The 25,007-nt window shown below is 39.5% G+C and overlaps 3 protein-coding genes across 3 annotated transcripts; 1 reads left to right on the top strand and 2 right to left on the bottom strand.

Moving 5' to 3' along the window:
• Positions 1–6,493: 6,493 nt before the first annotated feature.
• Positions 6,494–8,299, bottom strand: LOC117634937 (trimethyltridecatetraene synthase-like). Its single transcript, XM_034369221.1, has 2 exons — positions 7,383–8,299; positions 6,494–7,251 (listed from the first exon to the last, which is right to left on the bottom strand). Exons 1-2 carry the CDS (start codon positions 8,286–8,288, stop codon positions 6,628–6,630), a joined length of 1,530 nt encoding a protein of 509 aa, XP_034225112.1. The 5' UTR covers positions 8,289–8,299; the 3' UTR covers positions 6,494–6,627.
• An 8,361-nt stretch (positions 8,300–16,660) lies between these two features.
• Positions 16,661–19,472, top strand: LOC117634081 (subtilisin-like protease SBT1.8). Its single transcript, XM_034367992.1, has 2 exons — positions 16,661–18,421; positions 18,512–19,472. The coding sequence occupies exons 1-2, from the start codon at positions 16,678–16,680 to the stop codon at positions 19,180–19,182; spliced, it is 2,415 nt and encodes an 804-aa protein (XP_034223883.1). The 5' UTR covers positions 16,661–16,677; the 3' UTR covers positions 19,183–19,472.
• Positions 19,473–19,792: 320 nt separating this feature from the next.
• LOC117634544 (guanine nucleotide-binding protein subunit gamma 3) lies at positions 19,793–23,250 on the bottom strand. The gene is made up of 5 exons (XM_034368695.1): positions 22,348–23,250; positions 21,166–21,218; positions 21,037–21,081; positions 20,910–20,954; positions 19,793–20,354 (listed from the first exon to the last, which is right to left on the bottom strand). Exons 1-5 carry the CDS (start codon positions 22,492–22,494, stop codon positions 19,940–19,942), a joined length of 705 nt encoding a protein of 234 aa, XP_034224586.1. The 5' UTR covers positions 22,495–23,250; the 3' UTR covers positions 19,793–19,939.
• Between the last annotated feature and the right edge of the window lie 1,757 nt (positions 23,251–25,007).

Genomic DNA, 25,007 nt, shown 5'->3' with positions numbered 1-25,007 from the left:
CCCTTTTAACAAGTTAGCCAAGCTAGACCTTATCATTTTAAGTCCAAGGCTATAACCAGGGCACATCCTCCTTCCTGAGCCAAATGGAAGCAGTTCAAAACTCTGCCTCTTCACATCAATGGCCTTCCCTAAGAACCTCTCAGGCCTAAACTCATCTGGTGCATCCCATAGTGAAGGGTCTCTCCCCATGCTCCATGTGTTAATGAACACTCTAGTTCCTTTGCAAATATCATAACCTCCCGCATTGCAATCTTCAAGAGCTAGATGTGGAGCTAGCATTACAGCAACTGGGTGCTTCCTCATTGTCTCTTTCATAATTGCATCTACATAAGGAAGTTGTTCAAGGTCTCTCTCTTCTACCCATCTGTTTCTCCCAATTACTCTATCAAGCTCTTCGGTTGCCTTTTCGATGAGGTGTGGTTGCTTTAAGAGCTCAGACATTGCCCATTCCAGTGGTAGCAGAGGTGTCAGTGCCTTCAGCTATTAAATCCTGATTTGAAAAATGGAATAGTTCAGATTGTAACTTACTGGGAGGGCCATCACTAATCTAATTGCAGTGATTGTATTGCAATATCATATATTTTATAATATATTACAAGAGATTAATAATTAAGTTGGGGGGAAGGGGGGGGGGGGCGCCAGGGCTATGGCAGGCCTGGCTGTAGCTCCGCCCCTGATTGTAAGGGTATGAAACAATATGTGAAGATTAACAACTTTTTTTTGAAAAATGGAATAGCTGAAGAACATGATTAAAAAACCTTTTGAAATCAGTGTGAGAAAACTAGAATTGTATTCTCATTTCATTAAACAATAATGATTACATTGAATTGTTTATATACACTTGAAATAAGATAGCTGTACAAATGACAGCTGTACAGTTTGTTAAAGCAAAGCTAAACAGAAATTAACAACTTTGTGATGAACGGCTAGGATTAGATCTGGAGATATCTCTATCAGCCCCCCTCAAGCTGAAGGTAGTGTCACAAACGGAAAGCTTGGATCTAAGATACACAAATCGAGAGGAAGATAGAGACTTTGTAAAAATATCAGCAAGTTGATTAGAAGAACAAACATAGTGAAGTCTAAGAGAACCATTTTGCACCAGTTCTCGTGTGAAGTGATAATCAACTTCCACGTGTTTGGTCCTGGCATGAAACACAGGATTAGAAGCCAAAGAAATAGCAGATTGATTATCCACCCAGAGAAGAGGAGGAGTGCCTAGAAAAAAACCAATGTCTTTAAACAATTTAGCTAGATAAACCAATTCAGCAGCAGCTAAGGCAACACTTCGATACTCAGCCTCAGTGGAGCTTCGAGCAACCGTAGTTTGCTTCTTGGCAGACCAAGAGAGAAGATTGGGGCCAAGGAAAACACAAAGACCACTTGTAGAACGTCGATCAACAGGGCAACCTGCCCAATCAGCATCAGAAAAAGCTTGAAGAAGAGGCTGACCCTTTTTAAACCAAAGACCAAGATGAAGAGTGCCTTTAAGATACCTTAGGATCCTTTTTACAGCAGCTAAATGAGATTCTCTGGGGTTGTGCATGTGTTGACAGACCTGATTAACAGCAAAAGCTAAATCAGGTCTGGTCCAAGTAAGATACTGAAGTGCCCCAACGGTAGAACGATAAAAGGTAGGGTCAGAAAGCGCTGGACTATCAAGATCCAACTTAGAGGAGCCCAAGGGAGTTGAACAAGGTTTGGCACCAAGAAAGTCAGTTCGTTGAAGAAGATCATAGGCGTATTTTGTCTGAGATAAAGCAAGACCTTGAGAGCTGCGATGAACTTCTAATCCCAGAAAGTAATGCACTGGGCCAAGATCTTTAACGGGAAAAATAGAGCTGAGTTGTTTAATCACTTGGTGACAAGCAAGAGAAGAAGGACCAGTGACCAAGATATCATCCACATAAACAAGGATAAAAACCAGAGAAGGAGCACTTTTGATGAAAAGAGATGAATCTGCTTGTGAAGATCGAAAACCCAACTGCAGCAAAGAATGAAACAATTCCTCATACCAAGCCCGGGGAGCTTGTTTTAAACCATAGAGAGACCTATTCAACTTGCAGACATAATGAGGTGTTGTAGAGTCAAGAAAACCTGGAGGTTGCTCCATAAAAACATCTTCCTTTAAAGAACCATGAAGGAAGGCATTGCTGACATCTAATTGGTTTAAAAACCAGTCAAATTGAACCGCCAGAGAAAGAAATAGTCGAATGGTCACGGGTTTAGCTACTGGACTAAAGGTTTCAGTGTAGTCCAAACCCTCTTGTTGATGAAATCCTTTCGCAACCAGTCGAGCCTTATACCGTTCCACAGAACCATCAGCTGTATGTTTGATTCGATATACCCATTTGCAGCCAACAATATTCTGAGAAGAAGAAGGAGGAACCAAGGTCCATGTATTGGTCTTGAGCAAAGCATCAAATTCAGCTTGCATGGCATCTTGCCATACTTTAGATTTCACAGCCTGTTTATATGTAGTAGGTGTGGTGGGGAAAAGAGAGAGGTGATCCAGAGAGGAAGAAATAGGATGTTGAGTGGCAAAAAGAGCTTTTGGTTTGGTAATGCCATTTTTGGATCGGGTAACCATAGAATGAGTATTTTGGGGAGGTGGAGCAGGGGAAGGTAAAGAGGCAATTGAAGAGGGTAAAGGAGAATCAGATGGGGAAGGAGAGCCTGGAGGGAAAGAAGGAAGAGACAAAGAGGAGTTCAACTGTGGTGAGGCGGAAGAAGGAGAGACTGGAGGTAAAGAAGTGCAGACCTCCCTAGTTGGAGAAGAAGACTGTAGAAAAGTAAGCTTAATAGGAAATTGAAAAGTGGAGGAGGAAGAAGATGGTGGGGAGGAAGAAGAGACAGTAAAAGGGAAGTGGTCCTCATGAAAAATAACATGCCTTGAAGTGAAAACTCTCCCCGTTACAGGGTCCAAGCATCTGTAACCAGAATGATTCATGCTATAACCAAGAAAAACACAGAGTTTACTTTTAGGATGAAGTTTGGAGGGAGCATAGGGTTGGAGCCATGGAAAACATGCACAGCCAAAAACCTTGAGACTATGATAATGGGGAGGAGTGTTAAAGAGAAGCTGCCAAGGAGACATATGGCTAGTAGTGTGAGGCAAGCGATTAATGAGATAAGTAGCAGTGAGAAAGGCATCCACCCAATATTTATGAGGTACTCCAGATGCAGCTAAGAAGGTCCGTGCAAGTTCAACAATGTGTCGGTGTTTCCTCTCAGCACTCCCATTTTGTTGAGGAGTATGGGGACAACTAAATTGATGAATAATGCCTTGTTGGTTAAGAAAAGTTTGAAAGCCAGTACTAAGATATTCACCACCTGAGTCACTGCGCAGATACTTAATCTTGGAATTTAAGACATTTTCCATTTTTGCCTTAAAAACTTTGAAAACCTCACAAACATCAGACTTGAATTTAAGAGGAAAAATCCAGCTGTACTTAGTGTAATCATCCAAGAACAGTACATAGTATCTATAGCCAGTACACGAGTCAATTGGACTCGGTCCCCAAACATCAGAGTGCACCAATTCTAGAGGTGTAGTGGATAAAGAGGAAGAAGGGGTAAAAGGAAGCCTGGTAGCTTTACCAAGAATACAATCAGTACATTGGGGCTTAGAAAAGCTAGAATCCTCTAAAGGAAGTTGATTACTAGTTACAATAGTCTTGAGCACAGCAGAATGAGGATGTCCTAACCTCTTGTGCCAAGTGTGAATAGAAGCCTTACTGACTAAGAAAGCTGTAGGAGAGGTGCCAGAGGAGAGAGGTGAAACTTGAACTGATGAGCTGCAGTAAATGGGATATAAACCTTGTTCACAAGGGCCCTGATAGAGCATCCTCTGTGTAGCATTGTCCTTAATTGATACACCAATTTCATCAAAAATTAGGGAACAGTGATTATCACTAACAAATTTGTGCACGGAGAGCAAATTATGAGCAACTTGAGGCACATGGAGAACATTTAGGAGATGAAACTTAGCATTTGAGGTATGCAAAATAGTAGATCCAGTATGAGAGATAGGTAAGGAATTACCATCACCAACACGGAGAGTCTCAGAACCTGTGTATGGAGAGGAGTGACCCAGATTGCTCATATTGGAGGTAACATGATTCGACGCACCAGAGTCGGCAAGCCAGAGATTATCAGTAGGCGGAAAAGCAGAGTGAGCATAGTGCGCGGAAGGAGCTTGAAATCGGGCAGGAACCACATTAGCATTGTAAGAAAGATTCAACCTCTGGCGACATGTTAGAGCAGAGTGACCCTTCCGCTCACAAATTTGACAAGTCATGGAACGATCAGGAGAGAATCCGGAAGAATTGTAGAAGAAACCATTGGAGTTGGTACCATTGGAGGTGTTGCCAGGAAAAAAAGATGACGGCGTAGGTAAAAGGCCTCGGCCAGATGAGTTGTTGGTGCCAGGGAAAGGATGATTACGAGAATGAAATTGAGAACCAGAGTTGGAATGGAACCGACCACGACCACGTCCGCCTCTGAAATTGGAGCGAGAAGAACCAGAAGTAGCAGCGTAAGCATGAAAAGGCTCAGTAGCAACCGCAGAGGTGGATCGAGTTTTGCGTTTGAGAATCGCAGACTCACGGCCGAGTAGAAGAGCATGTAATTCATCTAGAGTAACAGGTTCAATTCGTGTCTCGATTGAAGTAATGAAAGAGTCATATTCATCTGGGAGACCATTAAGCACATAGGCAACGAGATCTGATTCCGACAACGATTGACCAGCAGCTGCTAAGCCATCAACAATTTCCTTCACAGATTGAAGATAAGAATCCATAGAGAGGTCGCCTTTAGAAATGCTTTGAAGACGAGAGCGCAGTTGATGAATATTGGCTCGAGAGACACCAGAAAAACGCCTTTCAAGAAGATTCCATAAATCTTGAGCAGATTCAATGCCCACAATATGAGAGAGAAGATCCTCAGAGAGAGTTGAAATAAGCCAGATCATGAGGCTTTGATCACGATCATACCAGAGATCATATCGTGGATTCACAACAACAGCGCCTGAAGAAGAAACGATGGTGCGTGGAGGAGAAGGTTCAGCGCCATTGATAAGACCAAGAAGCTTGAATTTGCGCAGCACCGGAAAGAAAAGATTCTTCCACAACAGATAATTTCCAGATTTCAGCTTGATAGGAACCATACCAGCTATGTTTTGGACAGTCACCGAGCTCACAGAATTTGACAATGGCGAATTAACAGAATTGGGTGCATCAGAATTGGGGGAAGAAGGAGAAGAGAGCGGTGGAAGAGTGGCCGCATCAGAATTGGTTGGAGTAGCCATGAGAAAGTGAAAAAGGAGAGAGAAAGTGATCGAAGAAAGTTGTTTGGCAAGGAAGAAAATCACAAGAAAATTTGCAAGAAAATTTGCAGAGAGAGAAAAGTCGTTAGACTAGGGCTCGTGATACCATGTGAGAAAACTAGAATTGTATTCTCATTTCATTAAACAATAATGATTACATTGAATTGTTTATATACACTTGAAATAAGATAGCTGTACAAATGACAGCTGTACAGTTTGTTAAAGCAAAGCTAAACAGAAATTAACAACTTTGTGATGAACGGCTAGGATTAGATCTGGAGATATCTCTATCAATCAGAGCTAATAATTTATCAGTTGATAATTTCAAAAGGTTTTTTTATGCACCTCATGACATTGTTCACGGTCCCAACTTTTGTGAATGTTAATTGCGTGCAGATTGGGCTCAAGAATTTGACTTTTTGTATTTTGAAAACTGTTTATACCACAAATATTCAAGTGATTAACACGAAGATGTAAGGATACATATATATATATATATATATATATATATATTTGTAGTTTTATCAAGGAGAAAGGATTTTCTAGAGCTAAATAGTACGTAAAAAATGATAGGGTTTTGACTTGTTATTTCTTTCTTCCCCTTTCAGATCTTGAAAAACCAGATCCCCCCTTTACAAGAACTCTTACTCCATTTATAAGGAGTACAAAAATATGGATTAATTCACAAGCCGCCCACCTCGGCTTCGAGCCAAGCTGTTTGTGTCACATCAGATCTACCAGACGACGAGTGGTCAGGCTTTGTCCACGTATTAGCTCATGATGGATCTCTTACATTTCTACTACGGGGCAGGCCTGAGCATAATAGCTTTCCTGCACGTACGGCGGCAGTCCCATTTAGGGAGGTGGCGACTTAGGCGGCTAACACCTGGCTCATGACGGGATGGGGGCACGCTTTAAGAGGTGTGAAGGGTCGGCAGTCATAAGAGGTCTTGTCATCGACGTGGATGGCTTACACCCTTTCGTTCTTCTTCCTAGGGCAGCTCGGAGGCCGAGGCGGAGGGGGAGGTTAGTTTCTATCGGTGCGTCATACAAGACCCATGTGTTGTGTTTTTATTGTGCCGAGCGTCAACAAAAACAATGGCACGCATAAGTAAAACCATACAGATGAAAGAACACAAGACTTGAAACAGACATTAGGAATCTGACTTGGATGAAGAAAATAAGATATTGTTTCATTCACGAAGTGTAAAATCAGAAAGGGATTATTGATTACATTGAGGCGTCATTATTTAATGGCCGACAGTCTAAAGCTTGCAAGGACATTACAGATTCACATGTAATTAATAAAGATGGGCAGGGAGCCGAGGCTCCACAACTGCAACAAGTGGGAACTTCCGAGGTGTAGCCAATCCGAAAACTTCCTCCATGCTCAAATCTTCTGGTTTCATATTGCCAGGTAATTTCCAATTAAATCCATGTAACAAGTTAGCCAAACTAGACCTTATCATTTTCAGTCCAAGGCTATAACCAGGGCACATCCTCCTTCCCGAGCCAAATGGCAGGAGCTCAAAGTTTTGTCCTTTCACATCAATTGACCTCCCTAAGAATCTATCAGGGTTGAACTCATCTGGTGCATCCCATTGTGAAGGCTCTCTCCCCATGCTCCATGTGTTTACGAACACTCTAGTTCCTTTGCAAATATCATAACCTCCCACATTGCAATCTTCAAGAGCTAGATGTGGAGCTAGCATTACAGCAACTGGGTGCATCCTCATTGTCTCTTTCATAATTGCATCTATGTAAGGAAGTTGTGGGATGTCTTTCTCTTCTACCCATCTCCCTCTCCCGATCACTCTGTCGAGCTCTTCGGTTGCCTTTTCGATGAGGTGTGGTTGTTTCATGAGCTCAGACATTGCCCACTCCACAGTGGTTGCAGAGGTATCAGTTCCTCCCGCTATTAAATCCTGATACAAAATGGAACAGTTCACATTGAGGTTTAGATTGGGACCAAATTTAAATAAGATTTATAAGAATAAAAATCATCACGTCATGTGATGAATAAAATTTGGTGATTGTACATATAAAACATACATACCTGAGTGAATCCCTTGACACTGTCATAATTCAGCTTCACTTCAATATCAGGATCTTCAGCCAGCTGCAACAATAAGTCCACCATGTCATTTGGCACAAAATCTTTAACTCCTTCCTTCTTTGCCCTGTGTTCATCAAACACATGATCATGAAACCGGTCGAATTTTTTCTTCAAGGCCTTCATTCGTTTTACAAACCCTTGCAAGTCAAAAAACTGAACCCATGGGATCCAATCCCCTATGTTCAAAACCCCATTAAGCAAGAACAGCTCATCTAACATCTCTTGAAATTCTTCTAGTGTCACTATCGAAATCTCAGATTCAGACACACTAAAATACTTCTTACCCAACACAATTCTACTTATAATGGAAAGAGTTAGGCGTGACAGATGCTCTTTGAGCATAGTTGGCTTGCCTGACAAGGCACAGAGCCGCGAGAGAAAGGCGCGATTTTCCTCAACACGAATGTATTCGACAGAGTCTAGTATCTTTGAGCTAAACAGATGGGAGAGGTAAATTTTGCGGCCTTGGCGCCAGTATGGACCATGAGGTGCCCAAGTGAGATTGCTGTAGTTATAAGTTGTGTACTTACCAGCTGCAGTTTGGGGTCTAGAGGCAAAGATGTGATCATGTGTCCTCAAAAATTGTTTTGCCATTTCTGCAGATGAGGCAATCACAACTGGATACGAGCCAAACTTGAGCTGCATTATTGGTCCATAAATTTGGGACAATTTGTGAAGGGATTGATGAGGCAGAGGACCAATGTGGTTGAGGTTGCCAATTACAGGCCATGGTTTGGGGCCTGGTGGAAATTTTAGCTTCTGGGATTGAGGGAAGAAAATTTTTGAGACAAGGGCCAGAGTAGCTACCAATGCCAGGGTCAAAATAGCATAAGAAATAGCCTCCATTATGGGGATTGTTGCTGTGGTAAATTGGTGAGGAATGTAGATGGGACTTGGAGGTATTAATAGTACTTGAAGACTCGAAGCATGTAGATGCTAATGATATTTCTTAACCATTTTAATATTCCGATTTTGTTTGGTGTGTAGATTGTCACGGCATGCATTTTCAAAGCCCAACCCGCGATCAAGTTTAAGGCCGCACGGAAGGAAGACTTCGAAAAAATCATCCCGTGACAAGAGGGATCCTAAGGAAATTGTCTTATTTATTGTAAATAAATATAATTTAGCTAAATCTCTGTGTCTGTCAAGATTTGAATAATAAAACTCATTAGTCGATAAAAAATGTGTTTAGCAATAATCTTGTGTTTGTTTAGCACTAAGCTTAGGGCTTTTTTAGTTGCTTGCCCCAAAAAATTTCAGGAGGTTATTAAAATAAAAAACCCTTTAGAAATCCAAGTCAATTTTTTTTGAGAGACTTTGGAAAAAACCAAAGGAGAGAGAAATTTTTTAAAAGAAGCCAAAATAGACAAAATTGCCCTTATTTATTTTTTAATTTCCTAAGAAATCCTTTACATTTGTATGTCTTTGGTTTGAAAGTTGAGATATTTTTCTGTCTTTTTTGAAAAAAATTTGATTTTTTTTAAAAGTGAAAGTTTTTTTATGAGCAAAACCTAAATTTACTATTTTTTTTTTTTTTCAATGGGAATTGATTTATCATCTTTTCAAACAATAACATGTTCCATCACTTTTTCCATTTCCTATGCAACGTGGCCTATCCATTTCAACGTGGCATTAGGAAAACCATGTATATTATAATATTAATAGCTACCTAACACGTTCCTTTACCCGTTTTACGGGTAAATATAAAACGTGCACTAAAGCTCAATGATCAGCAAATGCACAAAAGATATGACTTGGCCATCCTGATTCCTGTCAATCTTATCAACACTATCTTAGTCTCTTGGTCAATGATCACGTGAAACTATCAAGTTAATCCCTTTTTTTTTTAACTCGGCATTCAATGAACCTTTCTTTTCTTTTTTTTACATCATAGGTAGGTGCTAGATTAATGTCATCTAAATCATTTTTTCTCTCTTTATACCTAAAAAATGTTAAGGTATTCTTTAAGATCGTTTGTCTTTTTTTTATTTATAGAACTTTTCTATTTTAGATGAGGATAATAATATACTAAATTTACACATATTGTTTAGATGCTAGGACTCGAATTTAAGAACTTTTCTGAGAAGACAATTGCTTCAAACTAATACACTATTGGGTCTTTTGCAAAATTGTTCGTCTTTGTTGTTCATATGACATTCGTTAATTTATGCGTCAGAGATTGGGCTTTCATGTAAACATAAAATGGACCGATTGAGTGCTACATCAAAGAAACAAAGGTTAACTTGGCAAAGTCATTCTATAGTGAAGGCCATATAGATAAGGTCTAATACCGTTAAATTATGCTAATTAATTTTATTCAACGATTAACTAATTTAATCAAATAATTAAGAAATATGGTCTCATCTAAAAGCCATATATAAGGCACTGGTTATAGAATTCTTGTAACTTGGCATTTAGACAGACGAAGTTACCAATAGTGTAATAATTCGTAAATTTTTTAAGGATATACATGGTCTGAAAATGCTATTTCTTGGAAGCCCATGTATCCCCAGGACCGAAGAGCTTAGCGTGAAACGCTAGTGACTTCCTGGAAGCAAAGCCCATGTCCATTATATACACAACCATGCAAGCCCAATACAGAAGCAAATTAAAACTCTCCTCCTCGGCCATGCAATTTTTTGCCTTCTTGGATTAGCCGAAGCCAGGCAGAACTCACGCGCTTCTTAATTTCCTAGAAGCTGCTATGATTTTGCTCAGAAACCACGCGAATTATATAAACTCGTAGCTTTTAAACTTCACACCACAACACAAATGGAAACTCATGGCTTTTAAACTCATCCTTCCTCTTTCCTAAAACATTCAGAGAATCAAAAACGCTCTCCTCTCTCTTTTGTATATTTTTTTACCAGATCTTTCAAATTTTGAAGTTTTGAGTGGGGGAGAAGGAATGGCGAGGGACAAAAGCATAGACATAGTCATGAAGCCACAAAAACGTCAACGACGGAGACACAAGGGAAAGGAAGGTGGTGATGGTGGCCGCCGCCGCGGCAACGGCAACGGCAACGGCTGCTACCGTCTTATGATTGGCTTTCTTTATCACTTCCTTCTTGTCCTCTTGTTGCTGTTTCTTCTTTACGTTTGGCAGCTGATTTTTGGCGATCAGTAACAGTAACAGTAACAATTCATCACGAGGTAGGTGAGTAATCGACGCTGACACTCCATGCAAAGGATATATGCACCTTATTAGCCGGTTGATGAGATTGGTAAGCAAGCAAATGTTTTGTTTATCAACGGCTGAGATTTCGATATCAATTGGCATAGTAGGTGGATGGAGCTCCATGCAATTGATTTTTATAGCAATGTTTCGTGAATTTTAGCATACAATATTGTGTATTTTTGTTCTTTCTTTCTGTTTTGGGATCTTTGTTGATCATAGGAAAAGAAAATTGTACATGTTTGATCAAAGTTAGAAACTTTTGTTCTGGTGGGGCAAAGCATGAGAATTGTAATTGGAAGCATCCTCTAAAATTTGTATACACCAGTCAAAGCAATTGAACTGGTCTAAGTCGCACATGAATATGATTGGTTGACTCCAGTATTTTGGCCATGTGACCATCGGTGACCACCCCAGACTCTGTCATGAAAAATAATTTGCATCATAATTCTTGTAAAAGTAACATTTATACGTGGAGAAAAAGTTCCTCACGTATTGTAATATGAAAAAGTTGAAATACATGATACTGTGTGATTGATTTATGATGACGCTAGAAGACATCTCAGGTATAGAAAAGTTATTCTCAATCATAAGAGTGCAATTTTTCTAACTTATGGGCTCCGTAACACAAAAGTCTCCTCCTCTCTCTTTTTTGTTTGTTTTGGTTATGAAAGTGATAGAAAGATGAATATTTTGCTTTCAGCAAGTTGGTTTTGGGCTGCAATAACACAATATTTGGGCTATAACATATGAATACCACTAGGCCTGGAGTGTTCTTGCAACCTGAAGAGTAACCCAGCCTACCATGGACTACAAAGGACAGGACCCAAAACCCCATTGCTTTTAAACTGACCCACTTCCCACTTTCCCTTTTTTTTCCATAGCAAAGCAGCTTCAGACTATTCTATTTTATTTTAATCCACAACACAAACCAAGAGGGTATAGTCTAGTGAAAAATGGTCGTGATTTGTTGACCAGTACTCTCAGATTCGAATATCTTTTTACTTTGGTAGTGTGTAATAACTATCGTTTGTATTTTTTTTTTTAAAAACTCACAGTTGTATCAAAAACTAAACGTCACTAATTCCCTTTTGATGTGGAACACTTTGGTTAAAGTATAACGGGCAATATAAACAAAGTAACATCACTTGTAACCAAAAAATATGAAACTTCTTACCTTAAAGTCCCTAGATTATTCAGAATAAAGAATTTAAAAAACTCAGTTCCCTTCCCCAACAAATATCAACAGGAATTTTCTTAAAAGCTCAGATACAAAAATGTTGCATAAATCAGATGAAAAGCATATCAGAATTTCTGAAATACTTTGACAGCAGCTTTCAGCAACCAATGCTGTTGTTGTAAGTAACTTGTATGGATTGGATATAGAAGAGCAGAAGAAACAGAGCATCTCTGCATGTGCAAACTCTCACAAGCTGCCAAGAAGAAACAGGAAGGGAACTTTCTAATTTCTACACACGCTTTTATACAAGGCTGGCACACCTCATTTTTCATTGGTTTACACACCCTTTAGGAAGGCACACCTACAGAGGGATATGATTATGTTTCTTCTTTATTTTTTAATGATAATGAACTTCTTAGTGAGAATCTTTCTTTTTCATCACCCAGTCTCAGTTATTTATTGCCCCAAACTTAGGGCAAGAGAACTTCAAAAAATTTGTCCAAGCATGAGATTGGAAGTTATTATAAAAGTTGAGCTTCAGATTTTGCAATCTAAACTGCATTTGGAATTTTCCATCATGCACACTTTAACTATTTTGTCACTTAATAAAACTTCCAGAGACTTGTAGACTAGAGCAACATCTAAATTATTTGTGCTAGAAGTTTGAAGTAGCTCAAGTGATTAAGAGTATTTATCCATACACTCCAAATTATTTAAATTTAATTCCCTCTCGAAATTGCTTGTTTAAAAAAGAAATATGTTAGCATTTTTCATTCATATAATGGCAGCCTTTGTTCCCTACTTTAGATATTTGAAGTTCCACTTTAAATTAAAAACATGTTGGGTTGGGGGACCTTTTAATTGTTGTACTGGCAGTGGCACTAGGTATAGTAGACCCTCTTCAAATAAATAAATAAACCCATAAAAAATTTAATTCAGGTACCAAAAGAAGCGCTATAAAGAAGTGAACAAAAGTTCTAGCTCCACACAAAAGTGTGATGAGATGAGCCTCTGTTATCCAATGTTGCTCTCTGCCACAGAGCAATTAGAGAGCAAAACAGAGTGACAGTTGAGCTGTGGGGGCAACTTCTCCCCATTGAAAATTGAGAACTCCATTGGCCTAACAAGCATGCGACTTGCCCCATTTAGTGGCTCAAGTTTGTGTGGTGCTGATGTGAGAAACCAACCAGAATTAGACAGGTTGAGAGTAGAGAGAGGCCCACAGGCATCTAGCTGCACATCATGGATTACAAGCTGTTATGATCTATTTCCCATATTTGGACAATTAAATGGATATATCAAAGAAAGTTCGAATTATACCAGCTTCCAATTGTTGCATAAAGTAGAAAGTCAAACATCAGAAACTTGCCAATTGCTTAATTCCATTACTAATAAGGCGTTTTGTGATATAAATCCCATATCTATCGAGTTTCGTAAAATCGTTGATCCGTCTCTTTAAAATTTTAACACCTTGAATTGCTATTGAAGCACCATAAGGCTAGGCCTTAGATTCCGCTAGTCCCAATGTAGCTTGATGGCTTTACTTTAGATCCCGCTTGCACACAGTATCCAATTTGGTATCGTGCAATGAGGCCAAACGCACCTTATCTTGTCCAACTCTGTAACTCTGTTGACTTTGATCCAGTTTATACCATTTACTTGGCTTTTGCAGCATTCAACATTTGCTGCAGTGGATATGAATTTCAGGTTATCTTGTGCTTTTCTAGGAGATAATGTGGTTGGTGGTATGCTTTTGTAATTTCTGGGGTACTTGATTATTCAACTCAACTATAAGTGCCAACCCAATTATTATGGACCTCACCTAAGAATAATGCCAATGCCCATTACTCATCATGTGCCCAAAGTAACAGTTTTCATCAAATCAGAAAAATAGCTCGATCCCTTACATGAAATGGGATGTACACTCTCTTCTGTATGTATGTCTCTCTTTTTATGTGTTTCTCCTTTAACTTAGAGTTAAATTTCGAGGCTCATAGCCAAAAGAGACGAAATTATGGAATTCATTCCCTAGAATTATCAAAAGGGTCACATAAATTAGGTGGGGTAAGTAAACTAGGTACATGCATATGAAGTTGTTTTCTTGGACTCAAAGGAGCTGATAGGAGGAAAATTAAATTTAAAAAAGAAAAAAAAGAAAAAAAGAAAGAGGATGACAGAGATGAGTGGCATAAAGCCCGTGGATAATATGGTAATTGGAAATGCAAAGAAAGAGTGCAAAGCGTGCATAATTTTGTGCACTTTTTCATCACACACACAGAGAGAGAAAGCGTTGGCCCGATTAGCGCCACCATCTGCGGTTTTCTTTGGTGGGCCCCCCACATTTCAGATCGTGTATCCACTCTCATGTGCTAAAGAATAATTGAGCTCTGCATTTTGGCCTTTTCTTTTTCTTTATTTACAGGTGGATTTTAATTTTGCCTATTTCACCTATGAATTTGTAAAGAAATTGAAGTTTATTAGCTCATTGGGTATAACTAACTTTTATTGGAGACATTAATCATACTTAGAAATGGTTTATTGAACAACTTTAATCAAGTGTTAATCATACTTGTAGCCAAAACTGCATCTTATTAACAAAAGAAAAAATCAACTTAATCTATCATTATCAAACTATATTAATGTTAAATAAATTGTATTTTCTTATCATACGATGTGATGTGATGTGGCAATTAATATGTCTGTCCATAATTCAATTTCTTTTTCCTTTTTGACAAAATGCTCCTAATTCTTAAGCATAGGATAAATGGGTGATAATGGAGCTCATTATATTATACAACCGAGAACCATAAACGATTACCTGCATTTGAGGTTCTGTGATTAAAATTCTCCACGCTTAATATCTATTTATAAATAAAATTAAAATAAAAAGAAGTGATCCCATTGACCATCATTTGCGCGTGAGGGAAGGGGAGGCTTCCCTTTGAATGAAGGACATGCACGCTGCCTGCCACGTGTTAAAAATAGAGGGTATCTTTTTTTTTTTTCCCGGAAGAAAAAGGGAGGGGGGGCGGCGCGTAGAAGTAAACAAATATTTAGAATTACAAAAAGAAAGAAAGAGAGATCCAGCCACTTTGTGCAGTTATGTGAAGAATCCAATCGGATATTGGAAAGTGGAAATGGCAGGAATGCCATTCCCTTCCCGGTCAAAAGAAGAGCTCAGAAAAGTTGGACTTGACCGTAAAAAGTAGCCGTTACATGACCGTACGTTACCAATCCAATTCCCCAGTTTAAAAAAAGACAAAATCATACCGCGTAATTTGCATGACCCAAAAATTAAAAAACAATTAAAAATAAATAAATTTGCATGCCATAAGAATTTTTCCTTTTTTTCTTCTTCATCTCAAGTTTAATAAATAAATGCCCTTTGTCTTGTGTTTTGTTTACAGATTAGCCACCGCAACGAAAATGAGTGATGACTCATCCATGGGTTTACTCCATATTAAGCAACCTATGGAGAAATAAAAAATCTGTTTTGTTTTAATTGATCCCCGCATCATTTAAATAAAAAATCATATCATGACTTGATTGCTGTAACTTTTTTGTTTTGTTGAAATTTATTATTTTGGAATTTGGATTCAAATAACATGTTCTATAAGATCGTTTACCTATGCACTCGAAGTTCTATATTCGATTTCTCCCTCCCTCAATATCGCTTATATAAAAAAACATTTATAATACAAAAATTTAAATAAGACTCGTACTTTTCATTGCATTTAAAATGAAAAAAGACTTGAGACGTGCTCATAAGTTGCACCACGTGTCACTCTATGTACCCAACACTATGTATGAAAATGTTGATTTAGAAGTGGAATTTAAGTATAATTAAACATGAGAGCGATGAATCGCGTTCCTTTGCACATTGGATAGATAAAATAGTTGTAATTAGGAATACAATTATAAGTTATCTCAAATAAAGTTTTCTTAGTAAAAATTACATACATTTTTTGACACTAATTTACTCACCTTCTCGACATTCATAAGATGAAGAGAAGACAAAGGTATCACCACCAAAGTTGTTTAGGATGGGAAGGACACAAATTAAAATTGAACTGAATTTGGCGGTGCTCGAGTGCTGGCCCCTTCAAGACGTGCCTCCAGCTGTGTAGTGTCTCCACTCCATGTGTTTGACGAAGACAAATTAACCCTACTAGCTGCAAACCAAACCTATTCCATCTCCAACAAAAACAATTTGTTGCATTCACCAAAAGTGGTTAAACTATATTTGCCCGTGACTGCTCAAAGAATAAAGAGAATAAAATCTATCCAGTCTTATGTACAAGAAAATCTAACTACATCTTCGAGTTGGATAGATTTTAAAATGATACATAAAAATTTAATTATTTTCTCGATTTACGACAGATTACAAAATAAGTCATACTAGTCGAATTATGTCGAACAAATACATAAAAAAATAATTGTGTTTTCATTATAATGTAGATTAATTAAGTGGAAAACATAGAAATGAATATAATAATTAATCAGTCAAGATGTTCTTGTTACAAAATACACCGTCTTCCCGTCTTTCTTTTTCTTATTAGTAACCAACGTAAATCAAGTAAATATTTAATTGTTAATCGAACACTATAAAGAAGTTGCATATGCATGCAGATGGATTTCAAACTGGAAACACTGTATTTCAACGCAAAATTAATAAACAATAATCATGGAGTCTCCAGCTTTCTTCCACGATACTAATCCTAATTAATTATTAAACTAAAAAGATTAGATACAATTACAAGAAAAGAAAAGAAAAAGTAAATTGTAAATACAGGTACAGCGATGAAGAAGAAAGTGGCATTAGGGTAATTAAAGCAAAATAAATGTCGCATTCGATACTTCCACTTGCTTATAAACCCGACATGAGTCTCTTCCTTCTTCTACCTTCTATTCCCCCCTTTCTGACAGTCGCAGCTACAGAGCGACTGTACTCTCTCACTCTCTCATCTTCCACAATTGGATATACGCAGCTCCAAAGCTCAGCCATGGCCTCCGAGGCCCGGTTCTGGTTTGCTGCTCTACTTCTTCTTGTGACATGTCTATCCGCCATGGCCAAGCAGACTTACATTGTGCAGATGAACCACCATTCCAAGCCATCCTCCTACGCCACCCACCATGACTGGTACTCTGCCCACCTCCAATCTCTCTCCTCCACAGAAGATTCTCTTCTCTACACCTACACCACCGCCTACCACGGCTTCGCCGCCTCCTTAGACTCCGAACAAGCCGAGTTGCTCCGCCAATCTGACTCGGTGCTCGGGGTCTACGAAGACACTCTCTACACTCTCCACACCACTCGGACACCCGAGTTTCTGGGTCTCGAGATCGAATCGGGGCTCTGGGCCGGTCACTCTACCCAGGACCTCAACCAGGCCTCCAATGACGTCATCGTCGGAGTTCTCGACACCGGCGTCTGGCCCGAGTCCAAGAGCTTCGACGACGCAGGAATGCCCGAGATCCCTACCCGGTGGCGCGGCCAGTGCGAATCAGGCTCCGATTTCGCCCCGTCCTTCTGCAACAAGAAGCTGATCGGAGCTCGGAGCTTCTCAAAAGGCTTTCACATGGCCTCCGGCGGAAGCTTCATGAGAAAATCGAAGGAAGCCGAGTCGCCGCGAGATCGAGACGGCCATGGGACCCACACCAGCAGCACCGCCGCCGGGTCCCACGTGGCCAACGCCAGCCTCCTCGGCTACGCGACCGGGACGGCGCGTGGGATGGCGCCTCATGCGAGGGTCGCCGCGTACAAGGTCTGCTGGAGCACCGGATGTTTCGGGTCGGACATTCTGGCGGGCATGGATCGGGCCATCGTGGACGGCGTCGACGTGTTGTCGCTCTCTTTGGGCGGTGGGGCCTCTCCGTACTACCACGACACGATCGCGATTGGCGCGTTCACGGCTATGGAGAGGGGCATTTTTGTCTCTTGTTCTGCCGGGAACAGTGGGCCGAGTAAGGCCTCGTTGGCCAACACGGCCCCGTGGATCATGACCGTTGGAGCCGGGACCTTGGACCGGGATTTCCCGGCTTACGCTTTGCTCGGTAACAAAAAACGTTTCACTGGCGTGTCGCTGTACAGCGGAACCGGGATGGGAAATAAACCGGTTCAGTTGGTTTACAACAAGGGGTCCAACAGCTCAAGTAACTTGTGCTTGCCCGCTTCGCTTCAACCGGAGCACGTACGTGGGAAAGTGGTGGTGTGCGATCGCGGCATCAACGCACGTGTGGAGAAAGGTGGTGTTGTACGTGCCGCGGGTGGGATTGGAATGATACTCGCCAACACAGCCGCCAGCGGTGAGGAATTGGTGGCTGACAGTCACTTGTTACCGGCTGTCGCCGTCGGGATGAGAGTCGGTGATCTAATTAGGGAATACGCCCAGCACGATTCGAATCCAACGGCTCTGATTAGCTTTGGCGGGACCGTTTTGAATGTTCGGCCGTCTCCGGTAGTAGCGGCGTTTAGTTCAAGGGGGCCGAATCTGGTGACTCCCCAGATCTTGAAGCCGGATGTGATTGGTCCAGGTGTCAACATCTTGGCTGGATGGTCAGAGTCGATCGGGCCCACTGGGCTTGAAGAGGACACTCGGAAAAGCCAGTTCAACATCATGTCAGGTAACGGCTAGTTTGTAAACCTTGATTAATGCTAATCGTTGATGATGTTGACCACTGGGACGTTGACTCAACCTGTGTGTTTGTTTGTAGGTACATCAATGTCATGTCCACACATTAGTGGGCTTGCAGCATTGCTCAAAGCAGCCCATCCGGATTGGAGCCCAAGTGCAATCAAATCTGCACTGATGACCACAGCCTATACCCAAGACAACACCAAGTCCCCTCTCCGGGACGCCGCGGATGGTTCATTTTCGAACCCGTGGGCTCACGGCTCCGGCCATGTTGAACCTCAGAAGGCACTGTCGCCGGGCCTCGTATACGACATATCCACGGACGACTACGTTGCGTTTTTGTGTTCCTTGGACTACACTCTTGAACATGTGCAAGCCATTGTCAAGAAGCCCAACGTTACATGCTCTAGAAAATATTCAGACCCTGGCCAACTCAACTACCCTTCATTTTCGGTCGTGTTCGGGAACAAACGGGTTGTGAGATACAGCCGTGAGTTGACTAATGTAGGCGCTGCCGGGTCCATATACAGAGTGGCTGTGACTGGACCTCAAATGGTGAGGATTGCGGTGAAGCCCACAAGGCTTGTGTTCAAGAATGTAGGAGAGAAGCAGAAGTACACAGTCACGTTTGTGGCTAATAAAGGTGCAGACAAGACAGCAAGGTCAGAATTTGGTTCAATTGTGTGGCAAAACCCACAGCACCAGGTGAAGAGCCCAATCGCCTTTGCATGGACGCAGTTAATAGATTGAGTATGGCTTTGTTATTTTGGGCTTTCTGTTGCTTGGCCTTGAGCAAGTTGGGCCGGAAAGAAGCAGGGGTGAAAATTGAAGATTAACCGAGAGTTGGGAGTTTTAATGTTTATTTGGTTATTGCCTTGAGGAAGGCAGCTCAAGGGGCAACTGCAAATTCGTCTGGCTAGAAAAAAACTAATGTAATAGAGTGAATGACATACCAATGTTTATAGGTATGCCTTTTTTTATAACATTACCCACATGTTAATTTCATAGTGGAGTTTGCTTACAATTGGAATTGGATTGCCCTTTTTTTTTTCGAAAATAGTTATTAGCACTCCAAAAAAGTCATCATCCTAAAAAAAGGAAACAAAAACTCCCATGAATCCCATCTTAACCATTTCGACTGGATCAGAGAAATGGCTCGAGTCACCGAGATGCGTTGTGTGGTATTTTTGTCAAGACCAATTGAATGAACCCAATTTTTTTGATCTTATATTATGAAAATTTTATGTGATGGCATTGTATATTATGTCAACTTTAGCTTGTACCTTTAAGGGGTTGCAGATGATAAACTACGAACCCAACATGAAAGTTACTCATATAAAAAGAACACTTATTCAACAGGGAACCAACAATGCAGAGGCCAATACTATAAAACTTACTTCATAGCTCACAATTTTTTTCAGAGCCCTCACTATCTGCAAAATTTAGACTAGTTAAATTGAAAAACCATGTTGAGGAACAAAGCTTCCATAAACGTCAAACATCAATACTACAAACATATACTGCAGGGGTTACAACAACAGGATATTCTACAACAGCAGCAAGGCCGTAACTTCGGAAATTTAGGACAAGAGCATTTCCATTTGAGACAATTGCTACAAGAGCAATCAGGACATGAACACGACGGAAAAATGCAACAATTTTTGCTGCAGGAAATATTTTTGCAGCAGCTGGACCAGGGACATGAGCAGCTGGACCGGGGACATGAGCAGCTGGACCGGGGACATGAACAGCAGGACCGGGGACATGAGCAGCCACATTGCCACTTTGGAAGCGGACAGCAGCAGGCACACGGATTACAGTTGCACTGACCGCAGTCACAGCAGCGTGGCATTTCTAGGTGAAGAGAGCACCGATTGCAGCAGCAACAGCAAATCCATGAACAGCTAAAACAGGGCATTCGGCTGTAAGACAAACATACTTATGTCATATTCAGAAGTTTATGCATTATAACTAACTGGTTAGAAAAAGCCTGATTTCTTTTGAGTTCATGCTTCTGAACAAGTTAATCTTTTCACCACTGCTAGTTGAATATGAAGGTAGATTAATGTTTATATAGTAGCACAACAAAAAACAAAATGTATGGGTACCCCCGTTCACTGTTAATTCTATCAATCACAAGAAGGTTAGGGTTTGATGGAGTCTGGATCTCAAATGTCAGAAGTCTTTCCAATACTGAAAGAAAAATGTTCAGAGCACCGCATTCTTATGATTCCAAACCACCAGGAGTAAATTCACTAGTGATTTGTAACCACAACCAATTTGACAGTTTCTAGGAAACAAATGTTCTTATTTCAATGTTTCTATAATGTTTCCACTGTTTTTCTTATTGCAGTATCTGTCAAGCATAAATTTAACTTCTTCCCAATAAGGAGGAGAGAATAAAATTAGAGCATGAAAAACTCACAAACTAACATAATTCTACGAAAAGAAAAAGAAAAAGAAAAAGAAAATGGTACCAAAGCCATTTCCAGAAGCGACATGACCGGCGTTTCTTTCGGTTCCTGCTTGAAATAGAAAGAAAATCAAATGGCCATAATGCTTATAAGACACTCTAAACCAAAAATTTGGTGACATTGTTCTTACGTAGGTATTAATGGATCTGGGTTTGCAGCCACAAAATCAGCAACCCTGTAAAATGACCATATTCAATCTATTACCAGTTCACATATACTTAAACTCCTGTGAACCACAAAAAGTAATAGAAAAACTTACTCTTTGCAGCATCTTGAAGAAGGTTGAAGGCGTTCAACAGATTTAAGTTCCTCCTGCACAGAAAAGGATAAAATTATTGAAATTATTACCCAAAGACCATACCTACCTAACCTATCCGTCAAAAAACTTTCTTGTTTCCATTATTTGACATGTTAAAGACAAACGGAGCATCGAATGAAGTCAATGGAAAACCTGCCAAACAGCTTTTGACTGCCAAACAGCTTTTGAGTGTACAAATAGACAGAAGTACAGAATAGCCACCTATGATGAAACCAGCACACAATAATGTGCTGGCCTATATTCTAATAATTCAATATCACTAATTCAACTTGATCAACTGGTCTCTGCATTAGAAGATTATGCAAAACAGGTAGGAATAGTTCACCGAGTTGATTCCCCACGCCGGCTTGCGGTGAGACAGTGGGGTTTCCGGTGCTGAACAAAGTTAACTACAGTCAAAACAAACCTGTAATCTAAAACTAACTGAAACTATCCAACCACGGAGACAGAGGAGTACCATTCATTGGATCCACCTATAAGATTCCTAGCAAGACACCATCAAGTCATTGAGAGGGTCTGAAACTTCCCACTTAAATCATTCATAAAACGGAACAAGATTGAAATGGTTTATAGTAAATCAGGATCACTCTCCACCAAGATAATTTTAAAAAATCAAATTATATCTTTAACTTTAAGCTAAGTGTTAAACCAACATATTGTCTAGCTTTATGAACGCACGCTTTAGGGGAGATTTTCTTAGTCATGGTTATAGTTCGCAGAAATGAAAGTACTTTTCACTTTTCACATAATTAAGCTAATGAAATTAATAAAAAAGTTAACCTTTCCAATTCCAGCTTCAGAAAAAGAAACCCTTTCAAATCCAAGCAAGATTTTTTTTATATCTATACCGGACAAGCCATATACAGACATGAACTTCTTTAGCTTGTTTTCACATCAATACAATTTTGGTTAGTTGTCAAGGAACCATAGAAAAGACAGAAAAGACTTGAAATCTTAGAATTACCATCTTTACCCAAATGATAATGACATTCCAAATTTGAATATTTCAACTCAAAGAACTCACATCAATTAACTAGTAAGTAGTAAATCTAGCGCATTTACAAAAAAAGAAAAAAAGAAAAAAGGGTGCAACTATACAAGCCAAGCAAAATTTAAACTCACCTCAAGAAAACCAATCTCCCTCTCAAGCATCTGAACCCTGGCTGTTTCTCTGCGCTTCCCATACAAATCTGGATACTGTGGAGGCGACTTTGGGCACGGTGGTGGCAGTGAAGGCACTGATGCAGAACTACCAGAGGGAGCTGCCATTGCTAACCAAACCCCAGTTTTTGAATCACAATAACTCAGCCCACAAATGAAGAAAAGACAGAGGAGATTTCAGAGTTTAGCAACAGTAGAAATGCTGCTAGCTACTATTACTGCAAAAGCTAGTAATTACAATGGGAGCTCACAAGCACACACACAGCAGAGCTTTAATGGTAAGTGAAAGAGAAAAACAAGAAGCGGCAAACAAATGATGGTAGGTGTGAAAAAATGGTATACAAAAAAGTATGGGGTAGAAGCAGTAATTAGGGTCTCTGACAAGGATAATTACGACCCAGAACCACAAAAGATAAAAAGAGAAGTTGTACAGTGCATAAATGCTATGAATGATGTTGAGCTTTTGCTCTGCAAAAGGGGATTAATGGGAAAGGTTTAAACTTTAAAAGGGTAATTAATTAACAACAAAAGCGGTTATAATGAGGCTAAAAAGAGAGTCATTATTGAAAGTTTCACAGCTCACAAGGCCATGAATGAATGAATGTTTTCATAAAGGGGCTAAAAAAGAAAGATGATTCTTGTTCTCGAGGCACATCTTTGTGTTTGCATGGTTGGTAATAATAGCTGAGATAATAGTTCCAATAACATTAATAATGGTAACAGTAAAGACGGCTGTGAAAAAAGCCTGCAACTGCAAGTGTCTGTACGAACCCATTTGGCAAAGTTGAGGGATTTTGATCGGATTTGAGTGAGGTTTTTGGAGTTTGGTTTATGGAAAAACAAGTAAAGAAAGCCCTGTTGGCACTGTTCTGCTAAAAACTAAAGCTTTATGTTTTTATATAGTGAAAGTTCCTTTCTTTCTCTGTTTTTTTTTTCAATTTTTTTCTAATTTCTCTGATGGGGTGTTGCAGATTTGCAGAGAAGAAGCGAAAAGCACGATGGCTAAGTTCCTCAGACCGCACGTGACCGCTGCGTAGGAAAGAGAAAGGGGGGAAAAGGTCGTGTGCTTGGGCAAAACAGAGACTTGGACAAATCAGCCCTGATTTTGAGAATAACTACCATCTGGGTAAAATTTCTTGTCAATTTACCTTTAACCTTGTACCATAACAATTCCTTCCTGCCATCATTCACTCACAATTCTATCTATAATCAGCGCAAGCTTGAATGGAGTAAAAATGGGTTCTTGTTTAATTTTGGAATTGTGGGCCCATCCTTTTACTGTAGCTTGGACAAATGACAATGGTAATATTTTTTCACCCTTAACCACTTTTACTGTAGAGTACATTTTGATATTGAAAATATTCTTTTGCACCAAGAACTTTCCCATAATTTTTTTTCTACCCCCAAAGTATGGTCTTCTTCTGCATTGTCAGGTGCCGTCAGAGAAAATTTAAGCTGTATTTAACCACATGACCTAAACCCTGCAGGCAGAGCTTGAACTTGGGGTTGAATTTTCCCATTCCAGCTACATTCTCAGTTAAAATGGTCCATGAACTCACACACAGCTGGCTCATTAATGGCAACTTCAAGCTCTAAACATGAAATACAAAGTCCCAAGCTTTAGTTTCTATACCTTTCTCACATAAATAGGTATCCAAAGCTCCACTTTATGGGTTCTAAATGCGCAACTCACTGTTCTTCATGGAACTTATTGAGTACAATGAAGTATGGCCCAATCCAATTTCAATCAACTCACACACACACATGTCTATATGAGATTGCATTTTAATCATTGATTCAGTTGAATCTTACATGAGTGTGAGTTCAGATTCACAAATTTGAGAAGGATAGAGTGCTAGCAACCTTCACTTTTGGACATTCTCCCTTCTCTTTATGACAAGTGTCACTTTCCTTACACTAAAAACAATGTCATTAATGTATCACACAAACTAGTTTTTGTTTTCCAAGTTTACCATTTTAAAATGTATTGGCTTTTATATTTCCTTCAATTTATTCAAATTTTATTATAACTTCTTTAGCACATTGTTAAAAAATAAATAATTAAAAAAAATAAGAAAAACGTCATATTTTTTAAAAATAAAAATAAGGTTTGTTTCATGACATTGTTATCATCTTTATTTTGTTTTTAACAAAGCACGCACCTCTTTGGACAAATTAAAATTTTAAAAAAACTTCAGTTTTTATTTTTTTATTTAATTTTTAACAAGGTGGTAAGAAAGTTATAAAAAAAAATATTAGCTTGTTATTTAAAAAAAAATTAATACATTTAATAAGGATAAACTTGGAAAACAAAAACAAGTTTGTGTGATGCATTAATGACATTGTTTTTAGTATAAGGAAAGTGACACTTGTAATGAGAAGAAGGGAGAAGGTCCAAAAGAGAAGGTTAGAGAGAAGGTTGCTAGCACAGAGACATTGTCATATAGAGAAGTTTTAAGGTGCACGGAAACTTGAGTTGATCTTGACCGTTGATGTATGTGTACCCTACAAAATATTTAAAATTAGGATCAATGGGAGCGGATGACCAATTTAACAGTCTAATAACAAAAGTATGATGCGATTGAGAAGATCACTCATCTTAATTAACCACAAATACAAAT

The sequence above is a fragment of the Prunus dulcis genome, chromosome 7 (assembly GCF_902201215.1).
Source record: "Prunus dulcis chromosome 7, ALMONDv2, whole genome shotgun sequence".
Taxonomy (NCBI): Eukaryota; Viridiplantae; Streptophyta; class Magnoliopsida; order Rosales; family Rosaceae; genus Prunus; species Prunus dulcis.
The sequence above is the reverse complement of the archived record's forward strand: the minus strand, read 5'-3'. Positions and strand labels throughout refer to the sequence as shown.

What these genes read in the sequence shown, in the direction of transcription:
- LOC117634937 (XM_034369221.1), bottom strand. Translation starts at nt 8,288, where the DNA reads ATGGAGGCTATTTCTTATGCTATTTTGACCCTGGCATTGGTAGCTACT. An exon ending in GTGTCAAGGGATTCACTCAG is followed by an intron (nt 7,252 to 7,382) that starts GTATGTATGTTT and finishes ATTTTGTATCAG; the next exon opens with GATTTAATAGCGGGAGGAAC.
- LOC117634081 (XM_034367992.1), top strand. Translation starts at nt 16,678, where the DNA reads ATGAGTCTCTTCCTTCTTCTACCTTCTATTCCCCCCTTTCTGACAGTC. An exon ending in CCAGTTCAACATCATGTCAG is followed by an intron (nt 18,422 to 18,511) that starts GTAACGGCTAGT and finishes GTTTGTTTGTAG; the next exon opens with GTACATCAATGTCATGTCCA.
- LOC117634544 (XM_034368695.1), bottom strand. Translation starts at nt 22,494, where the DNA reads ATGGCAGCTCCCTCTGGTAGTTCTGCATCAGTGCCTTCACTGCCACCA. An exon ending in TCTTCAAGATGCTGCAAAGA is followed by an intron (nt 21,082 to 21,165) that starts GTAAGTTTTTCT and finishes GTCATTTTACAG; the next exon opens with GGTTGCTGATTTTGTGGCTG. An exon ending in CGCTTCTGGAAATGGCTTTG is followed by an intron (nt 20,355 to 20,909) that starts GTACCATTTTCT and finishes TTTGTCTTACAG; the next exon opens with CCGAATGCCCTGTTTTAGCT.